Consider the following 26,000-nt stretch of genomic DNA (forward strand, 5'->3'; position numbering starts at 1 on the left):
TTAGACCTGTCTATTTTTATAATGCAATAGCCAAGTTCTGACTTCAGAAGCTCGCTCTGGGGACTCGATTGGATATTGAGTGTATTTGAGCACCTGGAGGCGTCTGAGTTTTGCCTTTTTAGGACAGATTCAAATTGTCTTCTCATTCACATACAAGTCTGCCACTTGAAAACACAGAACACTTAACTTCCAAAAAAGCCATTCCCTGGGGGCCTTGTATCAGTGAAAGAACAAGCACACTTAGGCTCTCCCTTTACCTAATTCTTTGACAAGTCACATTCTTCTTTTCAAACAACAAAATGATACCTCCTTCCTAAGAACCCTGATGCATCCTTCTGACCTGAGTTTTCCCAAATTCTGTTGAAAAGAAATGCAGAAAAGTGAAGAATGTTCTACCTACAGGGCCTGCACTAAATCCATCACCCTCCAAACAAAAGTAAAAAGGTTTCCAAAACTCAAGTTTTTAGACACTTGACAATTTTCCCTAATAGTTCTATCTCCCATTCACAGTTTTCACCAATAAATAAACAAGACGTACACTGCCCCATAAGAAAGAAAAGGAAATGCAAGAGAGAGAGAAGATAAGGGAAAGGGAAGGCCAAAGAGGAAGAGACTTACGTGGTGGGGAAAGGAACCCATAACTCAGTTTAGTGTTATTTTTATAAAACGAACATTTATGGACAGGTCTAAGAGGAATTCGGAGATCCTGGTAAAGACAATTGGAAAAGTCTTCTGTAGAGAAACTATCCTGAAGAACAAAATGAAAAGGACCATCAGGGATCAGGCATACGGAAGAAAAAGAGAGAGTTTTATAAATAGTTAAAGGTGAACCACAACATAAAATCATGGAGTTCTGGCTGTCAGTTCATGTCCTTCACCATCTTCCATTTTTCTGCGAGAGTATTCATCTTGCTTCTAACCGAAGTGTAAGAACTCTTTAAAATATTAGGGTATTAATCATATATGTGCAAATATTTTCCTACTATGTTGTGCTAATTTTGTTTCTAATGTTTTTGTCTACTCAGTTTCAAACTTTTGTGTAGTGAATTGCTGATTTTTAGAGATCAGACTCTTTCATATCCAACACAGCCACAACAACAAAAGTAGTGGGGCTTAGGGGTGGAGAAAAGCCACTGAACAGCAATTCAATATGAAAATCTCAGGAGTAGTGATGACTCTGAATTTTTGCAGCTTTCATTATATAAGAAGACTGAAAATTCAGAGTCCAAGAACACCATAATTAAGGTATTAAACAATAATAAATAGGATGGGGACCTACAAAACACTGGGTAAACTGCTATATACTACAAAGTCAAGTAAAATGTGTTTAAAGTGTTTGAAGATGCTCTTTAAAAATTAAAAATCAAATTAAGGTAAAAACATGTTAATATGTGAAATGTCTGTGTGTATTCAATATACCGAAATTACATATATATACACGTCTCCCTATCTTTTTATTTAGCAGTCTTAGTGAGTAGTAACAAAACTCTGTTTTTAAAATCTAACTGCTACAGTCAACTAAGCTCTCTCAAATCCCCTTTCCATCCCTTAAGGGCATCCTATAGCTTGCCAGACATTTTCAGTTTTTGAAAATCTGGTCAGCCTAGTTTAAAACTTCACTTCCGGATAAGATCTAAATCTCATCTCCTCCCCCCATTCTCTTTCTCAAGGCCTATTTCCTTCATCATTTATCTTTCTACCACTGCACCCAAGGGATGAGAGTGAGGGGGAATGGTGGTCTTATTCTGGGATATTTTCCCCTACTTCTTTCAAAGTCAAACTCTTCTAGCCTGAGTGGTAGACAGGATCCCTGACCTCTCCCTGGTTTGGTGTGGATGTCTTCCTATAGGTGGTACACACAGTGAGGTAAGTGAACTTTAATGGCCTTCTCCATCACTGAGGACCCCCTACGATTTGGGCAGCCAAGGGAGATCCTTGTACTTACACAGCTATGTATTTTGAGATAAATTGATTGTAAAACTGAGTTCATTAAATTAGAAATTAGAATCATCAAATATTAAAACTGAGAAAAAACAAAAGCAAGGGAGAAATCTTCACTGCACACCCTCATTTCACAAAAGAAGTTTGCTCTGAGTGTCAAAGTCACATAGCTAGTTAGCAGCAGAGCTAGAACCAGAATCTAATTTTTCTGACTCTCAGTTCAGTGATCTTCTAATTTGGGAACTGATTACAGAGCCAAGATTGACAGTGAGAAACTATGCTTTCAATGTTTTGCTTAATGATAATATAAAATAACCACACAGAGAAAAAGAGGTGACAAATACTTGCATTTCTGTCGACGGTGTAGGCTGTCCAAAGGGGCATCAGGATGTCATGGCTGTAACCACTCACAAACTGGTGCTGGTAAAGCAGACAGACAGTGCTGTTCTTCCAGAGAACTCTGGGTCTTCCATAAGGTAGAGTGCCACGCTTAATGGCCTTCTCTTGGGTCATAGGGGGAAAATGAAACCACCATTCAAATATACTTAGTGTGCATGATATGATAATACATAATGATACACTGATCTAATTCTTTCCTCTACTTAACCCTATTGAAAAATTATTTGTAACTATAAAATTAAACTAATTACAAAGAGCAGAACTATAAACAATTTACAATAAAAGGAGTTCACTGCAGTTTTTGCCTATGAAGATTCTGAAAGATCAATGTAATACTAAGATATCACAAGACACTACATGAAATTGCTAGGAATTTCAGCAATTAGGACTTAAATTATATTACTAAAATACTTTAACATTGTCTTTATTACTTATTTTCCAGGGTACACTACAGAAGGAAAATTTTCTGGATGATGTGTGTACCTGGAAAGCAAAAGTTCAAAACTGAAATGATGAGACTACACTGAATGAAACAACAATAGTATGTACACCGTTTACTGCCCCTTTTTCCAAGCATCAGATGCTTTTTTAGTTCTTTGTATACATCATTGAATTTAATTCTTATAGAGCCCTAAGAATTAAGGTTATATGCCCATTTTATAGATGAGAAAACAGCAATTTATAGGGAGTAAATGCTTTTTCAATGGACATACGGTTCCTAAGCTCATATTCAAACCCATATCTGCTCAGTTCCAAGGTGTCACTTTTCACCACAAAACTTTGCCACCATGGGGCCATCAGAGATTTCTCTAATCTGAACATTTACAGAGATTTTATATAGAGAAGTTCTATATGAACAGAACTTCATTCATATAAATGAATGCAGAACTTCATTCATTCTGCATATATGAATGCATAATTCACCTTTTTATTCCAGCAAGAAAAAGCTGTGAGCCAAGTAACTTAAGGGTCAGAGACTGTGTCAAAGTGATACTTAATATCCACATTTCATCAGCTGCCTGCATATTCTTAACTTTCATTCAAAAGTTATAAAGAAATAACTTTAGATAAATAAATCAATTTATACTCCCTTATAATTAACTAAGAATTAGGTAAGATAGAAAGCTAATGGGTATTTTAAATGGAAATCTGAGGCTCTATTATTATAATAGTGTATAAACCTATAAATATCTTCAAAATCTCAAAACACTCCACTAAGTTCATAAAGAGTGATTCAGCTTCCACTAATTATATTACATGCTGTTTCCACTGTAAACACGCCTTCTTTCCTTATGACTAATAGTCTAGACTATCAAGCAAAGAAATCTCTCCGGTTCTTCAGGTGGTCCTCCATTACCACCTTATTTTGTTGGTTATTCCCAAACAATGACCCAAAACTAATTCTGTGGTTCACATTGTTGAGAAAAAGCTTGCTTCCACATCCCAGGCTCAAGACTAAGCATGCCTTACCTTCTGCCATTGTCAGATTCAACTGTGTGTGAAAATCCACAATTGGCAAAATCTAAAAAATTAATGATACAATTTTTAAGGACTGAGAAACATGCTTTCATTTTGTAATAAATGGATTTTACAGTATTCCTCCATAGAACAAAGATAAATTTAAAATCATTCTGTGCAAGTGAAAGTTATTTTTTTTGAAGAAGAGATAAAAGAATAGGGATAACAGTTGCAAAAAGACAAAATTGTTAGCATAGCATAACACAAGTCATCGAAAACAAGAATGTACTTGCTGCTTTATAATTCTTATCTCTACTCTAACAGTCTTTATACAAGTCTAAATTAAACCTAAAACAAAATGGAAAGCATAAGATGAACTACTCAAATGTCTATTTTTATGGACACTATCAATTTTGTTCATAACTTGTCATATATTTTCATCTCCTTACAACAACTGTATATTATGATAGGAGTAAAAAAGGAAAAGTGTCATAAATCCATTTCATGCCAAAAACTGATATTTTCCCTCTAAATTTAAAATAGGTTGGGATGTATTTTAGAAAAGGAATATTGTGATTGGTTCATAAAAGACCTCACTGCTAGGATATCAGCACGGATTCTGGGATTCAGGACATTTCAGGACTCGGCTAGACCTCTCCCAGCCTGCAGCCAATTCAAGTCTCGACACAGGGGGATAAAAATAGAGCGAGAGTGCAAACACCCGGAGCAGCAAAAATAAATAATAAGACGGTCGGCACGTGTCACTGGAATTGAAAATAAATATATGTTTACTCCCACTCATAAATTTTAATTTAATCATTATGTATTTCTACAACATATGCTATGCAGAGGGTGTTAAAAAATCATACCCACTGGGCTAAACTTCTTGGGACTACTTACCGAGGGATCACACGAGCAACCAAGGCTCTCCCTGGGGGCTCTTGTGAAGGGGCACTGGACCAAGGAGCGGAATTCTTTGGGATGCTTTGGGGTATAAACAGGATTCTTTAGAAGGTGGTTAAGGCTTCCATGAGTTCCATTATTAGGAGCTGGTGTCAAATTCAGTAAATCTGCATAATTTCAAGAATGGTAAATAAAGATTTACTTAGAAATTTCAAAACTAAACAAATAGTAGACTTGCACTACGAATTTTATCTTTTAAAGCCGAATCTATTTAAGAGTCCTTAACTCTGTACCTAAAATAAAACTATAACTCTCTCTCTCTTAGGTTGTAGAGTATTTATGACCATGCTATTCTCAATGGAAATACTGATACGCATGCTGTACTTCGCTATAAAAATTTCTAAATTTTAATGTATACAATAAATATAGTTATCTCCCGTTGAATGCTTACTATATGCCGATCAGTACGCTAATATATTTTTCTTACTTAATCCTCAAAACAATTGAATAAGTTATTGACAATACCTGGTAGATGAGTACAGGCAGAGTCGTTTCACTGTACTTCATTTTACTGCACTTCAGAGACACTGCATTTTTTACAAATTGGTTTGTGGCAACCCCACATTGTCAGATGATGGTTAGCATGTTTTAATAATAAAGTACTTTTTAATTAAGGTAGGTACATTGTTTCTTTAGACAGAAGCTATTGCACACTTAATAGACTACAGTATAATATAAATGTAACTTTTATATGCACTGGGAAGCCAAAAAAATCACGTGACTTGCTTTATTACAGTATTCACTTTACTGCGGTGGTGTAGAACTGAACCTGCGATTTCTCTAAGGTGTGCCTGTAACCAGAGTGCTTAGCTCAAGATTTCAAGCTACTAATGTAGTAGACCTAGGATTCAAAACCAGCTCTGTCCAAGTCTAAGACTCACGCTCTTGAAAATAATGATGGCAAACACTTATACACTAAAGCGCTTATTATATGCCAGGCACTGTTTAAGTGCTTTAGGATATACTAACTCATTTAAGTATACAGGCTCTCACTAAAATAATTATACTTAGAACATATTTAAGGTTTTACAAATGCCCAGTATTGTTATCAGAAAAAGGAAGTAATATTTAAAATGCAATACTCAACCATAAAAGTACTAATTTGGAAGGTACAGAGTCAACTAAGAACATATTCAATATGTCCTCCTCCATTTCTATAACCTTGACATTGCCATCCATTCAACTATTATTGCTACCAGAGGATCCACCTGTTTTGTCTACCTTTCACAACCCCAAACTCTTTTCTCTGGCTTCCACCCTGATCTGGTTCAACTGTCATTTAATGAAGTCCAGGGCCTGGCAAAGTACTGGGCGCTTGGGATGTACAGACCTCCCTACTCTGAGTGCTGTACTTTACCACTGTGCAGTCTAGTGGAAGGAACAGGTCAGTCATCAGATGATTATGTTCTGCACATTTTTTCAATGACTCTAGGTCAGGAAGAAGAAAGGTGGAAATATAAGGGTCTGTCTTGCCATATCATCACTTCCAGAAAGGTGCCCAACATGTGACCTACTTTTGATAATCCTATCCCAGCTCTGTGTTCAGAAGGGAGAAAAGATGCCTGTTCACACTTACCACACATTAAGTTATAGACTTCAATATTTTCAAAGGAGTCAACTTCAATGCCATGCTTGAATCCAGGTCCGTAGCCAATAAAGAGGGCCTACGTTGGCCAGAAAAGAAACAGTTTATCTACTCATTTCAGTTATGTATGGAGTTGGTCACCAAAGAGGTATTTTATATCTTCCCCATTGTACATATATAAACTGGTTATATTAAGGTAAGTGGAAAAATACTGTGCCCAGTGGACTTTCTAGGATATTATTTTAACACCTGTTGCACTTTTAATCCAAGGACATCTAGGTTTTTTCTTAACTGCATTATAATTCCTAACGTGACAATCAGAACAGAATGATGATGAAATCTTTTTTCAACTGTGAAATGGGATCTAAATCTCATTCTTCCCACCACACACAGTGCCGTAGGGATCAAATCAGAAAATTATTATGAGTATATTTTGAAATTTTTAAAGTGCCAGGTAAATGGAGGGCATTATTATTTTTGGGGGCGGCCGCGCTGCGTAGCTTGTGGGATTTTACTTCCCTGACCAGAGATTGAACCCAGGCCCTCAACAGTGAGAGCACGGAGTCCTAACCACTGGACCACCAGGGAATTCCCGGCATTATCTTTATTTGAAACATAACTATGATATCTTTTCACCTATTGAATTACTGGCTTTCATTTACTGTGGAGCAACATTCTTAATGAAGCACAAATACATACAAAATAATTACTAGAAATTTAGTATGAGGTATAAGTCACATTCATAAAACATGAATATAAATATTTAACAAAATTCTATTAAGTTATTTAATGTCCAAAGTAAAACAGCTACATGAAATTATAAGCTTCATTAATTCTCATTCAAGACATATAATGACAGTCTATGATTTTAAGTCTAAAACTTTATATATCAGTTTTTTCTTCAGATATAAACTATAATTTTTACTGTATAATAGGTTTACTCACTTGCATATTTGAAAATGCATTGTCAGAGCCGTGAAATCCACCTCCACAATATTTCCTTTCTGAAGAATTCCTAATTTTCACATAATATAAATTAACAATGTAAAGTCCATTCATAAAGCAAAACTGACAATCATGACATTATTTCCATTAATAGAGTAACTATTCTTTAATATTTTTCTTTAATAATTTTGTACATTTTTAATATTCTTTGATAAAAAATAAGTAACTATTGTTAAGCGAATCAAAAAAAAGTAAATAAAACACTTGTCTTTGAAAAGCATTAAGGGACAGCCACCTTTATCTTTCATTTTGTAGACGAATCAATTATAAGCAATATGGTATAAAGGAGAAAACCATTAGCATGGTTTTGAACCCTAACCGTACTATTTACTCAGCTGTGACTTTGGCGATTTAATTATCTTCTCGTGGTTTCAATTTGTCATGCTGGGTTTATAAAAATTAAACGGTTTGTACTAAAGAAGTGCTTAGAACACAGTAGATGCTCACTAATATTAGTTCTCCCATGAAGGTAAGGACCTCCTCTTCTTTCATATTCTTTTTCTAAACACTGAAAGCACAGCTCTCTAATAAAGCAGAGACAGTGCAGTTCTGTTGACTGAATTCTGGTTCCCTGCTTAGGTTTTGCTGGACAGGGGTATTTATCATCCCTGGCTTCCTGGCAACCATACAGAGTTAATGATCAAGTTTTGAGATATTAACAATACGAACCATCCAAATAATTTGCTGAACACACCAATAAACTGAGGTTTATTAATGGACTAGTATAACAAGAATGAAAAAACAGCTTTGTCTAATGAAGAAGATAATGGCTCATTATTATAAAGAGTTTTGCCAATTATTTGTCAGACTCTGAAGGTATTATTAGGCACAACTGTAACATGCAGAAGAGATACAATGGCAAGTGGTTACACAAATGTGGAGCATAAGAAATAATCAAGACGGATGTGAGGGGACAGAGCAGTGGTTCTCAGCTGGAGGTGACTCCCCTCCCCAGGGGACTTCAGGCAATGTCTGCAGATATTTTTGGTTGTCACAACTACAGAAAAGGTGTTTTTTCATCTAGTGAGTAGAAGCCAGGGATGTTTTCAAATATCCCACAACAGACAGGACAACTCCCCAACCACAAAGAATTATCTGATCCAAAATGTCAATAGGCCAAGGTTGAGAGACCCTGGGATAGAGTGAAGAGAATCATATTTGTAGTTTTCATATAACGACATCATTGGAAAGGGCCCAGTGGTTACCTTGAATTACTACAAGATCAAGCTAAGTTTACCTGGGAGATTGTCAGAACTTACAATGCAAGTTGCCACTGAGGGTCCAAATAGAATGTCAAGGGCTCAATCCTGTCACTTTTGGCAAAGTGCAAACGCTTGGGTAAGAAATGTTTCAGGTAAGGTTTGAAGTGCTGGTTTGGTTCCTGGCACTGAAATTGTAGAAGGCAAAGAAAAACCATTATTTCCATATTTTCGTAAGTGTAAACTTCCCTTGAAATTGCTTCCTAACCCCATATGAATTTTTTCTCACAAACATTTAATCAGTATGCCCAACAAGTCACAGATGCAAATAACCTGAGTTCTTACTAGCGATATAAAGTACAAGTTGAATATTCCCAACTATTGAATATTCTTATTTTTCTAGAAAAATCATAATTATTACATAAGAGTCCCAGGATGCTTAGATTGAGTCACTCATTTACCTTTGTGTTATTACTGATGATCATATTTTCAAACACTCTTATAACAATTTTAAGAATTTTCTTTAAAATCTTAAGAATTTTCTATCAAGTAAAAACATGTAGTATAGATAAATCAGCACTAGGACAAAAGCTTATTTTAAAAAATAGGCATAAGAAAGACTGGCAGAAAATACCTCATAATGCTAACAGTGTTTATGGTAGTACAGCTCTAGGGTTTTCCCTTCTATTGTTTTCAGTTATTTCTTGTACTGTCATATAAATTTAACAATGTCAATAAATAAATGCGTAAAATTTTAGAAACCTACATTATTGAGGCGTGTCCTTAAAGGTCTTTAAAAACTTCAGAGCATTTAAATGTTGGCCCAGATACTCAAAAAATTAGATTAAATTCTACAATCCCAAGAACAAATACTGAAACTTTCTTCTAAATATATTTTATACAAAACTAGTAATAACAAAGTAATGGGGGAAAAAAGATACTCACAGAAAGGTTTTTGGCAATGCCTTCATAATTAACTGAAGGGGGGCAAAGATAAGAATTAAGAGTTGAATGGTATGCTATCATTAGAAATAAAAATAATACAAAAAATATATAATGTCAGACTCAAACCCTATATTTAAATACCAAAGCTGGTTTCAAACCCATCATTTAAATCAGGGGTCCCCAACCCCCAGGCCACGTACCGGTACCGGTCTGCAGTCTGTTAGAAACTGGGCCACACAGCAAGAGGTGAGCAGCGGACTAGTGAACAAAGCTTCATCTGCCGCTCCCCATCGCTCCCCACTGCTCGCATTACTGCCTGAACTATCCCCCCTCCCCATCCGTGGAAAAATTTTCTTCCACGAAACCAGTCCCTGGTGCCAAAAAGGTTGGGGACCACTGATTTCAATTATTATATATTAGCCATTGACAGGAATAAGACAGATCTTTAGGAACCACCCAACCTCCACTACCACCATGCCTGTGAAATTATGTCCTATTGTTAAGTGAAAAGGCAAGTTATAGAACATCAGTTCACCCATCTGTCATTCATATGTGTGTCCATTCATCCATCTGCCTGTCCATCTGCCTATCCATCCATCCATCTATCTATCTGTCCATGCATCCAAATATCTATCCATCCTTCCATCCACCCATCTAGATCCTGTATAATGTCACTTTGTAAAAATTAAAATGAATGTGTTTTACATATACATAGCAAATACCTGGGAAGATACATCCCAAATCTAAGTATTTATCTCTAGAGAGAGGAACTGAGCTGTGAATTAGGGGGATCTAGGGTGGAAAACTGTTACTTTTTACATACCTTGATATTCAAGGATAATTCCAGAATTTCCAGATAAGGACATAGGGGGATTTAGAAGTGAGGGCAGGTAGAAGAGCTCTGAAACTGAATTTTCACAGCAAGCCCACAGTGTACTTACTTAGTGTACTCTGTGATGTAAACAGTAACTGCCCAGCTCCCTACGATTCTTTTAGCTATACTTTACATAAGTTTGAGAAAATTATCCAGATAAAAGAATATGTACTGTATATATATTTTAATGTGTGAATGTAGATACAGAGATATGTAATTTTTACTTGAAATTGGGAAACTTAGGGGCCTAATTGAGATAAGGGTGTGGCTAAGCTTAGCCATTCTATCCTAAACATCTCTGGGGACTGCCATTGCCCGTATAGTTTTATAACAGGTTTTCTAACAATCATGTACTACTTTAATAAATTTTTTAAACACTAATTAAAACTTGTTATTGTACAAGTTAGTGTCTGTGCTTTGGGTTACTATGTTAATATATTTGCATAACTATTTTCCTGCAGGGAAATCTACTTCTTCTCATGAATATTCAACAGTATCTACTGAAACATATAGCACTGCATATACCCAAACCTAATCCAATGCTGACGACTGCCAGAAAAGCTCTTTTCTCTTTCCATTTCAAAGGTAATTGTAACAAAAAGATAAACAAAACTGCCCTTAGTATTTGCGAATTACCAAGGATGGTAATCAAAAAGAGGGGTATAATAGAGGTGCAATCAGTTCTGAAATAGGCTTGACTTTCAAAAGAATGAATATTTAAAATTTCTTGGTAGTTTAGTTTGAGTACAACATGGGGTCAAGAGAGAATGTGAAATTTCTTCTTCTCTATTCAAAAAATACATTCTCATTGTTTTTTGGAACACTTTAAGAAAGTCATTTCTGAGAATAAAAATTAGTTGCTTATAGAATTAATCATCTCTGCCAGCATTCCTCCTCATAATGGAATATTATCCTATAACATCGGTAAATTATTTTAATGAAATGACATTAATTAAAGTTGAATAAATGTAGTCGAACTTTTCTCTTAAGTTTTTATTTTTCTAGTACAAGTAATCTTGAACCCAACACAAGCAAAAGATACAACGATAACATAAAATTGTACCAAGTTCATCAAATAATATTCTTAGCCATGAATAACAGATAAGCGGTTAGACTTGTGCCCTCACATCTAGTTCCATAAAATCCCAGAAGATCAGCCCTGGAGATTTAATCATGAAAAGGAAATTAACTGATCCTCTTTAATTTAGAGACATAATGATTCTGAGGAATGTATTGTGAATATAATCATATTCAAAATTAGCATAGAGATATACTTACATGAATAGTATTTATCTGGTACATCAGAGGGTCTCAATCGAGCTGCAGGTCCATATATAACTTTAACATTTTTAATATCCCCCAGATATTTACTCAGATACACATATTTCTTACAACTGCCTTGTTCCATGCCTAGGAGAAAAAAAATCCCCAAACATGTTACAACTTTAATAAAAAACATTTAACATGTAGGACAGAATTTCTTTCCCTTCCAGAATTTAAATCAATAAACATGAGGTCAGCACTCATGACAGCTGAACATCTAATAGGTAAGACACAGAATTTCATGTATACCTACCACGTCACTTAAAAAAAAAATTTTCCCTTTCCTTCATCCAAAATTAGTATTTCTTCTTATTTATATATTACAGTATCTTTATGTGAGTGATGAGGAATATCACAGTTTTAGACTGAATATGAAAGCGTAGTTACTTTCTCAGAATCACCTAGCATATTAACTATGAGTATAAAACTCTCAACCTCATTCCAGGACTGGGGGCTTCTTTAGGATACAGCTTCTTAGGACTGTTTCTAGAAATAGTTTTCAGTAATTATTTCTGAAGTAAACAATAATAACAACAAAAACAAACAAACAAAAAGAACGTCTTTCCTATTTTCTTGTATATACATTGCTTTTACAGTCCCAAGGCTATACACATACATGTTCTAAAGGTCACAGTAAGTAAAAGTTAACTTAAAATATTGCCAAAATTAATACATACTGCTTTTAAAAGTCAGCTTTATCATGCTAGAGAAAACAGAAGCAGCACATAATAATCTATTCAAATTACACCTAAAATTTTTAGAGTAGATTTACCAAAATTTAATATTAAAAAAATTGTTTTAACTCTCCAAGTTCCTGGTGTAATCCCACCCCAAATCAGGAGATGAGTGCATTGTGGTTAATAGGCTCTTAGGTTTCTGTGAATTCTACGTTTCACTTGTGATTTATATTTAATGTAGTATTTTCTAAAGGCTTTCTACAAGAAATCACATTTAAAAGAAAGAATTAACTACAAAAGTCAGAGGAAATAATAAAACAATAATCAATCAAGTAAACTTCTGGGGGCACCATTTAACCTGAAGGAAAAATGATGCAAATTCAGGTTACCGTGATCTGAGATAAGGATGAGGTTCAAACATCTATGCAAGTTCAACTCTTTTAGACCATCCATCAGCATGCCAACCATGTTGTCAACCCTCTGCAAAGCTCTGATGACCTAAGAAAGGGAAATAACCTCATGTCATGCAGTTAAAAGTATTCATGAAATGCTTCTTATAGTTCTATGTACTTAATTTTTTAAAATTAAAATTAAAATTCTAGGAATACAGCCCATTGTTTCCATACAAACTGTATTATTTTGCATATGAATACCACAAGGACACAGAATGGTGTATGATTTTGGCAAATTACCTCTGGCTCTTCTCTCCTCCTCTCTCCGGGCAAAACCACGGGAGGCAAATTCTTGTGCAGTTTTGCCTGTGTCTTCGGTACTGTATCAAAACAGTCTAACCTTTATCTATAGTCTGTGTATTTCACTGTATTATGAAACAACCTCTTTCAACATGGTCTTTCTTTCACTCAAAGATATCCAAGCAACATGGACTGGAATTTTTAAGTATGAAGATAAAGTGGGTTTCGATGAGCAAATAATACTAGCGTTTAACTGAGTTTATAAATTGATGAATATGATTTGAAAAGCGATGGGCTCGACCTTGACTGAAGATGAAACAGAAAAGCAGGTACTTTGGGAAATCTTTAGTGAATAGAAAAAATAGCACTGGTCTTAAAACTTATGTGATCTGATAATCAATTACAAAATGATCCTTAGACTTCTTGTAGCCAAACTGACCTAGACACAGGTCTTAATAGTGAAAGAATAAAAATTATACTAGCATCTGGCCAATTGTTCGAACCAAGATAAGAACTACAGGAAACTTCCATTTGTCTAATTATGACATGGCCGCACTGACGGCCACACATCTCCCACCCCTAAGAAGGAGCATTTCTACTTAGCTGAAGGACAGAATCAAAGCAAGGGCATGTGGGTTGTTAACTACACTGAAATTACTGGAGATAGGTTTTGATGGAAAGAGTACAAAGGGTGGAGTGTGACAAGTCTCATTTGAAATTGAAAATATAGAATTTAACTCATCACTGGTTCAATTTAACACTGTAGATAGCGTAAAACAATGTTCCCAACTCTTTTTGATTAAAGTGCATCTTTTGGTTTAATAAAAATGTGCTTAATACTCACTCTTTCCAGAAATCATGGATTCTTATAGAATGGTCTAGAAACCTGCTTCAAAGCAAGGTTCAGTTAGATATTACCAGGTTTAATGAAGTAATCACTGATAAAAATGTACTTACTTCACTGCTGACTGGTCCATAAGAGTGACCTGAAGAATCTGGTTCTTCTAAATACAGAGTGTAAAAGTGTGGTCTAAATCAAACAGTATCAAAATGTAATATTTTACGAACACATTGTAAAACAGAATAGAAAGAATAATTCAACAACTGATAGTGAATAAAAGTTAATACAACACTGGGGTAACATTTCTAAAATTGCTGAGAAATGATTTACATGTTTAGAGTTCTTCAAAATGTGGCTGTAATAGGACACTAAAGAGTTAATTTGGATATAAAACATCATAGCCAATAGCAAAGTTTTCCTGTCATCTATTTAAAATATTCTGACGTTTTTATAAAACAAAGGAGTATTTTATGACAGAAATTAATCGTCTACATACCTTTCATCTTTAGGAAGCTGCAGCCACTTAAGAACAGCTAAAATTCTTTCTTCAAATGGTACTGAACTAATATGAAAGATAAACAAAATGAAAACAAATCTGTGACAACTGTTTGGGTTTAAGGTATAAATGTGTGTCTCACTGAAAATTGCAGAGAGACTAAAACAATTCAAGGCATCAAATGTGTTCCAAGCAATGTAAGAGTTTCATCTGAAAACTTAAAATTGTTTTCTCGACAAAGAAACGAACATTAAATTTTACACATATGGAAGTTGTAGCCGGGTTTAAAAGATTTGCTTCCTATACTCTACCTCAGGATCTTACTCCTGGACCTGAGAATAGCAATTGCTATGGCATGAATAACCCATGTGTCAATACACTCTTCAAAGAGGACCTCACGAAGAACTCACTCATTGATGACTCCTGGTAAAATTGGGAAGTGGACACCTAATGAGCAGACAGTTCTCCAGGCAACAATTTCTGGGCAGAATTAACGACACCTTCCTGTGGGCACAGGATTTTGCTTACATGTCTCCATCAGAGTGCTTGCCCAACCTCAAGTACACTTAGTTGTACCTTGAGAAGGTCTCTATCAGACCTTGAGAAGCCAGAGAACATATATCACTACTCTTCAAATCCCCCAGGCCTAGGACAGTGCCTGTCACATAGAATCTCAATAACCATCTATGGAATGAAACTAACGGCAAATAACAAGGTGCCCGTGTGTACCCTAAGGAATAAACAACAGCATAAGGTCACCATAGAAAATCATTATGCATTTCTTGTTTGGAATTATGAACTTTTCCTTTCGTCCCTCAAATACATTATCGTATTGATTTTATGACATAATTTCCCAAGTGAGAGACCAAACTATTTTGCTAGTCTCCCTAAAATGATCCAAAGAGAGTTTTCCAGAAAAGAAGTTTCTGTTTTTTTCGTGGTACCTCATGGATTTTGAATATCACAGGGAGGTTACTTCAATCACTTCTCACATTAAATGGAACGTTTAACAAAGTAATTTGAAAATGCAAATCCAGGGGTACCATTAATATCTTCTTTTAAATAATATTTCCAGATACCAGAGAGTCACTCCTACCTGTGTCCCTTTAATACTTTCACCTCCTTCTCCTCGTTCTTTCTCCCTAGAGTGAAAATGTGCAGGACCTCTACTTTCACCGGGACTTATCTTATTCCTGCCCAAAGATCTGAATGCAAACTCTAACATGTTACCAGTGCTTTCTAGAAAACCTCCAGGAAAAAACTCGTCATAGTTTTACTGTCTATCTATCATCCATCTAAAACTCTTTGAGACAGAGTTCTTATTCTGACAGGTCTCATTTTTCAAACAACATATCATTCAAATGAGAGAACTCAGGCTATGATAAGAAAATAAAAAATTCTATGTTATAGGTCCTAGAAAAAGTACAGCTATACATACCCATTATACACCTTATAGATGTCTGGGAAAATTCCATTAATTTTCACATCTGATCCTGGCCAAAAAAATGTGCCCGTCTTCAGGCCTTGATATTTAGCTGTAAGCCAAATCTGGGGAAGCCAGTGAAGGAAAGTTAGGAAATTATGCAAGCATTCATTTCTTAGGAAAACATCTGTTCACGCAACCCCAATGCTTTCCTCCCAAATGCTAGAGTGTTTTTGACGTTAATAAGCTCCAGCAGTTAGACTACAAAATAACAATGTAATATGACTGTGAACAGCAGCAAAGAGAAATTAAATAATCAGAAATTAACCTAAAAAATATGAACAGTTGATAACTCCTGCAACTTTTATAGTCATACTTCTACTTAATAGGTTCCTTTTTTTTTTTTTTTTTTTTGGTACGCGGGCCGCTCACTGCTGTGGCCCCTCCCGTTGCGGAGCACAGGCTCCGGACGCGCAGGCTCAGCGGCCACGGCTCACGGGCCCAGCCGCTCCGCGGCACGCAGGATCTTCCCGGACCGGGGCACGAACCCGTGTCCCCTGCATCGGCAGGCGGACTCTCAACCACTGCGCCACCAGGGAAGCCCCCTTTTTTTTTTTAGCATCTTTATTGGGGTATAATTGCTTTACAATGGTGTGTTAGTTTCTGCTTTATAACAAAGTGAATCAGTTAAACATATACATATGTTCCCATATCTCTTCCCTCTTGCATCTCCCTCCCTCCCACCCTCCCGGTGGTCACAAAGCACCGAGCTGATATCCCTGTGCTATGCGGCTGCTTCCCACTAGAATAGGTTCCTTCTTAAAAGAAGAAAAATTCATGAAAGGAAAAAGAAAAGAAAAATTTACAAATATACATATCTTTAACTTATTGACATTTTCGCTTATGTAACTAACATTTATTAAGCACTTATTATTGCCAATTACAGTTCTAAATAGTATTCTAGATTATTAATTCAACTAATCAATGAATTAATTCAACTAATAGCATCCTAGATTATCAATTCAACTAATCATCACAATAACTCTATGAGGTAGTTAACAGTATTTACAGTATTATTTACAGTACAGATATGAGAAAATTGAGGCACAGGAAGAATAATTTACCCACAGTCACACAGCTTTAAATGTCAGAGCTAAAATCTGAATTTATAACTTGCAAATGCTCTTCTCCTTCCAAGAGGAATAGCAAGACTATCCAAATAGACCTTATAGAATTGTCATGGCAATTTATAAAAACTCAAAAGGAGAGCACATCTAAATCACAATCAGAGAGAATCTTCTAAGTTAGCAAATGCAAACAAAGTCAAAGTTTACACCTGTAGAAACAGTTAGCTTTGTGTAGATCAAAATATTACCCCCAGACTACTGCTCTTCGCTACTAGGACAAAAAGGTAAGATCAAGCAGAAAAGAGAACTGGCTCAGCATAACCCAAACCCCACTCTGGAATAAACTACATAATGATACAAGCTATATTTAGAGTTACCTGAATTCATCTCTGTTTGCATAAGGATGGCAAAAAACATAGTAAATGAAATGAGTTATTAAAAGCTCCAGGGAATCTGGGATTTTACTCTGATAGAAACAGATGAGGATAATAAAAATAATTTTAATAGATAAAACAAACAACTCACTGGTTCTCCTTTGTACCACTCAGGATTAAATTTCTCTTTACTTTTAAGTGCAAAGTAAGCATTCCTTTGGGGATCATACATTTTATTGTCAATGAGGCCATGGGATTCTGGATAAAGTCCCTAAAAAATATAAAATAGAAGTTTTATGCAAGTTTTAAGTTTTTAAAGTTACAGAACAAAATCATCAAAGAGAAATAGACAACTTTAGCTACACAGAACTTAATCCAGCTTAAGGAGAGGAGAAAAAAACAATGGGTATTGTTAAAACACAACCAACCACTCGAGATTTTATGGAGTATTTGTGTTTTAATTTATGTAATAGGAGAAAATAAATTAGGAATGATATGGATGAAGTTCTATATAAAGAAGCAGCCTAATTTTGAAAAATGTACTGTGTTGTCCTTTTGCATTGCTCAGTGAAACATTTCTTCAGAACAAACTCCTTTTTGGTTGGGTCCAAGAATAGCTTGTACCAACACAAGCTAAAGTATTAATTCTCTGGCTTCAACCCTAAGGCCTAATGAATTCTACTTTTTTTTTTCTGGATTCAAATTAAATCTCCAAACTTTGAGTGAAACAAAAATAGAGTTGTAATCCTACCTAAAGTCAGGCAAAGTGGCTTGCTTAGAACTCATACATCAAGATGACTGGAAAGACAGCTGAGAACATGTGAGTGCAGACAGTCTGGGGCTCAAATAAAGTAAGATAAAAACTAATGAGAAAAAACAGGACCCAAGAATCAGAGACTCTTAAATTGAAAGGGAACCAAGAAATCATTTCTTGGAGTCTTTAGTCACCTCTTTTCACAGATGGGAAATGGAGACCCAGAAAGTAAAGTGACCTGCCCAAGGCCACAACTAGTTAGTAGAAAAGCTAAGACCAGATCCTAGGTTTCCTTGCTTAACTACACAATGAAAAAGAAGTTATTTTTTTCTGATCTGAAATCTACTTATTCTCTTGGAAAATATTACATTTACATCTCACTTCTGTGAACATATAACAGTTGAAATGCAGAGCTTACTGTGACAATGCTGTAGTGATTGGGGAAAGTTTTTGTTGGATATACTGGTCTCAGGTTTTTAGCATATGTTCCACAGGTTTCTACAAGGGAAAAAAATTAAATATTGTTATTAAATACAACTAACAATCTGTTTCCCTCATTTAGCTTTGATACCACAGACTTCTAAATAGTACTAAAAAGTGAACCTAGAAGGGATTTACAACCATATAAAAATTCAGGGTGAATTACAAAGCAACATTTTGGATTCGAATTCAATGTTAAGAATTAGTTTTTCTCTTACTTAGAAAATCATTAAACAAAATAGTTAAGCCAATGAAATAATTATCCCATACTTATCAATAACATTAAGTTCCAGATGGACCATAATGATTCTTGCTAGATCTTTGTCTGCTACTACTTGGTGGTAACATACTAAATTATAGGAAGTAGTTATATTTTAACAACAAAAAACTGCACTAGTAGCTAAATCTGCAAAATTAAAACAAGAATGAAGCAGTAGCTGGGATGACAGTGTCCCATCCCAAAAATCCAATCTAGCTAACTCTAGACAAGTTCAACACTGCTCTAAAGATAAAAAGCATCTTCTGGCTTCAAGTACAAGAAAGGACAGAAGTCAAACTGTTGCTGATTTAGCCCTAGTGTCACATTCGTCTTCTGCCTCTACTACTGAAGAGGGAATACATAACTAATGATTCTAGCATATCAATACCCCATTGCCTGAAAATATTCCTCAGATTGGCATGTGTCTGTCTATCTCACTGCCTTCCAAATAGTTCAGAATTACAAGCTACATTCCCCAACTACCCAAAGAGAGGACTTAGTCTAACTGTGTATTGATTTCCTTTCAACTTCATGTATAGGTACCTACAGCTCCTTAATTCTGAACTCAGGTTCTGAACTCATATTTGGTGCTATGGAAACAAACTTTCCTCCTGATGATAACAAAGGGCCATATTCAAACCTCAAAGCTCATGAGCCTGGCTGGTAAGAACAGAGCCTTCCTTGCCCAAGCAAGCTCTCTGCTAAAGACTTTTTTATGTCAAATGATTATTTATAAAAACTATTTTCTTCCCAGGAGAAATTAGAAACTGAAGTTTTTAAAAGTTCTCCAAATATTATTTTGGTTTGTCACAAAAGAAGTACAATAAACGTACCTATGTATTTACTGAGAGTGACTTTGATGTTTAAACCAACCTCATATACTCAAGTCTAGTAAATAATGTTTCAGAACTCCAGAAGAACACCAAAACAGTGTATTTACTTACTTCTAGTTCAGTCCAGCATTACACTGTGGCTACTTAAATACTGATCACTGATAAGCAATGTTCTATGGTTTTTATACCCATATTTAATTTTTTCTTTTCTCAGTAACCATGATGATACAAGTGATGCTCATATTACTGGTGGTTAATGTGATTTAAAACTTTGGCATTAATACTGAGAAAAGACAATTTTACTATTGCATTAGTAACTTATACAATAATCATTCAATTAAGGCTTTATTGAGATAAAGAAGTTGGAAGGATGCTACATGATACTATAAGATAAATAACAAATATTCTATATCTACCCTACTAGAAACGTAGCAGAAATATCTTCAGTTTTTGAAATGCTACTTTAAGATGTAATACATATCAGATAAATATATAAATAATTTGTCCATAAAAGGAATCCAAGTCTAAAAAAAAAAAAGTATATCTTATCTCATCCTTATATCTACATCTACCACCAAGGCATAAAAATCCTAAAATAACTACTATTATCTCAGAATTATTTAAAAGGCAGTTTCAGAACAATTACAATATTAAACACTAGTTCCTTATCATTAGGTTTAACTCTTTTTCAATAGAGGAGTTTAGTAAAACAGATTCTGCCAGTATTTTTCGAAAAAAAGACTCCTTCCTTAGTCTATCTCACTGAAACTGTGGCACTCCAATAGTAAACTCTGAAGTTACTCACTCAGCTTGCTAATAACAGGAAGAAGTCCACCCCAAGTGTGTAAATATTCTGCCCTGAAACCATCCAAAGAAAATAAGAGGGTAGGAGGCATTTCAAACCTGGATAATGAGAAAGAAAGAAAAAAAATTGTTTAAAGAAGAAGAAAGAAGACACAGATTCAGTGAAGATTTTCCACTGAGGTTGGTATGTAATCTTAGGTAAACTAACAAGCTCAGCAAACATCCTCATAAAGAATATTTTGTAAGCATCTATATTCACATATATGCTTTTATATTTTATCATATATATCATCAAATAGTACTGATTAAGCACTCATACCATTCTGAGCCACCACACAGAGACCATCATTTATGATTCCTGCTATTCCAAAAGCTAGACCAAAGCCAACTAAAATGTAATCATATTTTCCCAACTTGCAAGAGAATAAATGTTAACAAATAGCATGTTCTAAATTATGTTTCTTGTTTCCACTATTTTTTTTCTGTAAAAGCATTTTCTGATATTGTCTCTACTTGAAACTAGTAGATAGTATCTCATATCACATAAATTATATACAATATTTAGCTTTTAAGTTTACCATATTTAAAAGATATTAATATTTAATAGAGAAGTTGGTGAGGTATTTACTACATTTAAATATATAAACAACAAAGAAATGATCCAAAGCTAGAAATGAACAAACAATGAAGGTACACATACACACACACACACACACACACACACACACACACACAGATTTACATGTGTGGTATGGAAATCCAAAGAGGGAAGCAGAAAAAAAATGTATAATGATATTCCCAACAAAAGAGAATAACTATGGACAACCATTCCATGGCTACAGCAAAACAGGCATGGTTCAGAAATTTTGCAGCTTCTAATGACATCTGATAGACAGACAGTAGGAAAGTCGTATATCATTGGATAACCATGAAAAAACTTTCTACTGAAAGTTTACTCAGTAATTTAAAAATCTGAGCACAAAGATTTACCTTACCTTGCCTTTTCCAACCCTACTGCCTCCCCAGCTTACTCTCATACCCAAACACAAATGGAAAAAGGAGGAAATTTGTGTATAATTTCCACTAACTAGTATTTGTACCAGAGTTCTGTTGGGAGACTGCAGAATCAGCTGCATATAGTCTCAATGGTCCATGTCTGTATAAAATTATTTCTATTCAATCAACAGAAAACATAAAAACAGTTTGCTGGGCCTCCAGGTAAATATACGGGTATAATAATTTCCTGTATAATAAAATGTGTCCTAAATTATGGTCTTCTTGTAAAGAAAGAAGGACTTATATTTTCCACTAACAGAGTCAACATTACAATTGGAAAATAATAGTCAATGTTTAGAAGGAAAAGGAAGATTCAAAATTCATTAAGTGTAAAATTTCCAATATACCTTGGACTTAACAGACATCTTAGGATATATGAGAAGTCCTCTTTGAAAAAAGTCTCTTCTGTTGGAATTTTTTGGGTTTAGTTTTTGCTGCTATTACTGTTGTTTTAAACAGAAAAGAACTCTTCCATCCAACAGAAAACAAAAATACATATTTAAAAAACAAAAATAAATTATATACATAAGTAAGCTAAAATACAGCTTTAAAATGTTTAACAGTCTGGAAAAATCATTATTTTAAAGACATAAAAATATATTTCTGAAGATTAATAATTCAAATTATATGAATTTGAATTCATATATCTTTGTTCAAGTGAAGCAAAGATGATTATGTTTAATACTGTCACCAAATTTCTACCTTCTGAATTCCACACCAATTTTTTTTGATGACCTTGTAAACATAAGGTATTATAAAAATACTCTAAATACAAAAATAACAAGTATAAATTATAAAAATTATGTAACATCTTCTCACAGACATGTTATCCCAAAAATATATAAATGAACCAAAACACACAAAAAAAATAAGAAGAAGCTGTAATTTGCTGTAAGTTCAACTTGAAAAACTTCAAATGAATGTAAAGATCCTTCCTTCCTAAGAAGGAAAACACAAATACTTTCACCCAACACTCATGAATACGAAATATTTATGACCTCTCTTTTTTCCACTAGCTTCCACCGTGGGGAGTCATGCCATAATCATCTCTATACCACCAGTGCCAAAAGAAGGCTTAACTAAAAATAATATTTACTGAAGCAATGAATAATTATTATTTTTATTTGGAAAGAGAAAAAAATGGTACTCCTAAAAAAAATTAGTATCTCAGAATATAATCTTACCCTGCTGGACACTGTGGACCATTAATGCTCTCACATGTTTCTTCTGCCCAACTTTTCTCACCTAAAACATTTTCAAGAAGTACAATGAGTTAAACATACTCAATAGAAACAATGATTGTGATGCCTGTGAGACACATTAGGACAGATTCCAAAAACAAAATATGTTAACAGATACATAGATAATATGGGATGTGATTCTAGGGAAACAAAACAAATAAAGGGAGTTATTCTGTTTCAAAATAAAAGTTAGCTGATATCAGGAATTAAAAAATGAATGTATAATTGCAAGACGAAAACATACTACTGTATTTGGGAGAACTTGAAGGCACCTTTTCCATTTTCAAATTGTTAATATTTTCAGCCAAAATTTACAACCCTCCTTCTATCCACCCAACAAAATCTTCTGGTATTAAATCCTTGATGTCTTAGTTCCTCTCATACAAAGCCAGGTTCTGTCAAAGAATTTCAAGGAACCCTGTAACACCTAGACGAGACATCATCATAACATCAGTTTACACAGAATCTTATGCCCTAACTTCACGTCCATTCTCTCAATGCACAGCAGACATCGCCCTCACTTACTATAAAGGAACCTGTTATATAGTCAGCCAGGACCGCAAAAGTGATCTTTCCACAAGTACAGCGTTAAATATGCAGCTAATATCAAAATAACATGAGGGGGTTGTAGCAGAAGAGTGAGTGACTACAGATAAAACAACACTGGCCATGTTAGATAATGGTAATTATTAAGCTGGGTGATGCAAGCTTCATCACATATTCTCTCTATTCAGGTATATATCTTTGAAATTTTCCTTAATACAATGTTTTTTAAATATTTTTTCAGCTAATATGGTGGGTCAATAACTATGACTTCTAATGTAAAAAATACATCTGTGCTAAACCCCGCTAGGACCTAGGAAGATGTAAGCCTGCCTCTGAACCCGGCGAGGGCATGACCTCCTGACCTCGGCACACGGAGCCATGGTTGATGCAGCAGTCGCCCTTGTCCTTGCAGTCATCCGAACAGGAGCAGAGGCTTCGGGACAACCTTTTCTCACCACACCTGAATTTGCTGCAAGTCCATATCCGTTCTAGAAACAAATATCAACATAATACATTTCATGGTCCAAATTCAACATGTCCAAAGTGAATACAGAAATGTCTCTGGAACATCATCCATGAAGAGACAATGGACCATTTTCTAACCCTTAGTCAGTCACAGAACCTGCCACCACAGTGGTCAATCTGAACTGAGAGAAAATATTCAGGCAGTAATTATTATTCACTAAAAAGCCAGAATCTCATCATTTTAAAATGTAAACAAACATAATTCTTATTATACAACTCCCATGTCCATCTTGGCTTCCTCCACCAGTCATTGTCAGAGTTCTCAAAATTTAATCTAAACCTGGCTCGCTCTCATTTAAATGTTATTCCATGTCATACGTAGAGAAGACCAAATCAGACAGAAAATTTCCATAGTCTGATGGTTTTACTTTGAAGTTTAAGTGGACATCTTCAGAACTCTTGCTTTAATAAGCCCATAGAAATATTCATATATTTTAAGCAGCCTTTCTGAACTTAGGTGAAATGCAAATTAGACTAAATAGGCTGTCAGCATACATTAAAAACAGGCAGTTTTGCTATCCATAAAACTTTTAACAAGGCAAAATATGTAAATTTTTTCTCTCAGAAAATATAAAGGCCAAATTTTTAAAAATCTCAAATGGGTTAGGTAAATCACATACCTAAAAGATGCAGAACTTTTCTTTGCTCTTTTACCAAGGCCCATGACTCCATCTTTTCCCCTGCATATTTTTACCTGGTTCTATACACGTCTCCTGGTAATCTAGACAGCAGTTTCCAAGGTCAACGCAGGCAACGTCACAGCGACAGTTCCCAAATGTTCTCTCAAAACAGCGACCTTTGCAACTTTTAACTGAAAATATTGAAGGAGTTAGATGTTTCTAATCATTATATAATTACAAAGCAAACATCAATTAATACACCTAAGTTAGTTATAGTCAGGTTCAAATATTGTTTTAGAAAACACAGATGGGGTGGGCAATAAAGTTAACCAAGAATCTTTTCACAAATACATGTAGAAAGTGACACAGTAAGGCAGTATATAAGGCAGTAACCTTACAGAGTTTGCAATTTTATCTCTTGCCATAGGAAAAAAAGATGACTTTTTTTCTTTTATATGTTATAAACCCTACTGGGGGTAATAAAACTTAAATACTTTTGAATAATAAAGAAAAGAAAAATAAGAAGAGCTTGTTCTGAAGATTTTATGCAGAGTTCTCTAAAAAGTGATAATCTATGAATATTTCAGAAAGACAGAGAATACCTGACTTACATCACTCTCAGTCTGGTGTAAAGGAGAAGTAATGTGTTTGTACAGAACATGTTCTGTGGGACCCATCTCCCACCATCACCTAAAACATCCATTGCACCTTCAGATCCAGCCTGCTCCCTTTGAGAAACTTTCCCAAACTCCCAGTCTAGGTCCTTTTTCCTTTTCTTAAGTTTGTATAAAACCTTACCCTTCATCTCAGTCACTTACTTCCATTTGTAACTAGATCATTTGGTTAATATCCCAGTGTCACCCTAGAGCACAAACTTCTTAAGAACAAAGACCACATCTGGAAGTTAGCCAGTACACTGTATCCCTGGTGCCTAGCAAGAGCCTTGACTATAGCTGGTACTAATAAGTTTTTGTTAAATGGATAAATGGCAGATATGGAAGGAAAATACTTTTCATTAGAAACAATTTTACATTGTAACTCTTTACTAGTTACCTAGAATAAGCTAGGTTTTTATTGGATTACTAAAAATTCAGGGTGGTAAGAAAAAAAAAACCACTTATAAAATAATGGAAGTCCAAAAGAAAAAAATGAATAATCCTAGCTCTTGACTGCAATGGTCTCCTGACCCAAGAAGTCACTGCCACAGAGTTTAACTCTCATTTAACACCGGGAAACTAGGCAATTTTAAGGAGATGAAATGACAATAATAATTTCTAGGGTCAAAAATATTAACTTTCCTGACCCAAGGGGAAAAAGCTATTATAATAATAGCTATTACTTGGAGCTCACTAATATGTTCCTAGTCATTTAAAAAATAATATGCATTCCATGTTGAGTTTAGATTAAAATTACTGTTTTCAATCATTCGGTTTTATTTTTACATGCCAAACTGAACTCAAGGGGAATTACTTTGTGTCTAAAGGCTACACAGGTGAACACTAAAGTCTATAGCTTTTTAATTTTATTAAACATTGACAGTTTGCTCTGAATAGTTGCTGA

The 26,000-nt window shown here is 34.9% G+C and overlaps 1 protein-coding gene across 3 annotated transcripts in view; it reads right to left on the bottom strand.

Moving 5' to 3' along the window:
• Positions 1-26,000, bottom strand: part of ENPP1 (ectonucleotide pyrophosphatase/phosphodiesterase 1) — a 100,860-nt gene that overhangs the window by 12,623 nt on the left and 62,237 nt on the right. For all 3 annotated transcript variants that reach the window (XM_067702074.1, XM_067702073.1, XM_067702072.1), the window contains exons 3-21: positions 24,515-24,631; positions 23,658-23,783; positions 22,693-22,753; positions 20,454-20,551; positions 18,495-18,574; positions 17,474-17,593; positions 15,837-15,946; positions 14,399-14,464; positions 14,019-14,091; positions 12,759-12,867; positions 11,648-11,779; positions 9,496-9,527; positions 8,611-8,738; positions 7,292-7,361; positions 6,338-6,425; positions 4,699-4,868; positions 3,811-3,862; positions 2,290-2,444; positions 619-748 (exon numbers count right to left, since the gene is read on the bottom strand). In XM_067702074.1, coding sequence (XP_067558175.1) covers positions 619-748; positions 2,290-2,444; positions 3,811-3,862; positions 4,699-4,868; positions 6,338-6,425; positions 7,292-7,361; positions 8,611-8,738; positions 9,496-9,527; positions 11,648-11,779; positions 12,759-12,867; positions 14,019-14,091; positions 14,399-14,464; positions 15,837-15,946; positions 17,474-17,593; positions 18,495-18,574; positions 20,454-20,551; positions 22,693-22,753; positions 23,658-23,783; positions 24,515-24,631 — 1,917 coding nt within the window. The remainder of the gene's footprint in view (positions 1-618; positions 749-2,289; positions 2,445-3,810; positions 3,863-4,698; positions 4,869-6,337; positions 6,426-7,291; positions 7,362-8,610; positions 8,739-9,495; positions 9,528-11,647; positions 11,780-12,758; positions 12,868-14,018; positions 14,092-14,398; positions 14,465-15,836; positions 15,947-17,473; positions 17,594-18,494; positions 18,575-20,453; positions 20,552-22,692; positions 22,754-23,657; positions 23,784-24,514; positions 24,632-26,000) is intronic.

Source organism: Pseudorca crassidens, chromosome 13, assembly GCF_039906515.1.
Source record: "Pseudorca crassidens isolate mPseCra1 chromosome 13, mPseCra1.hap1, whole genome shotgun sequence".
Classification (NCBI taxonomy): domain Eukaryota; kingdom Metazoa; phylum Chordata; class Mammalia; order Artiodactyla; family Delphinidae; genus Pseudorca; species Pseudorca crassidens.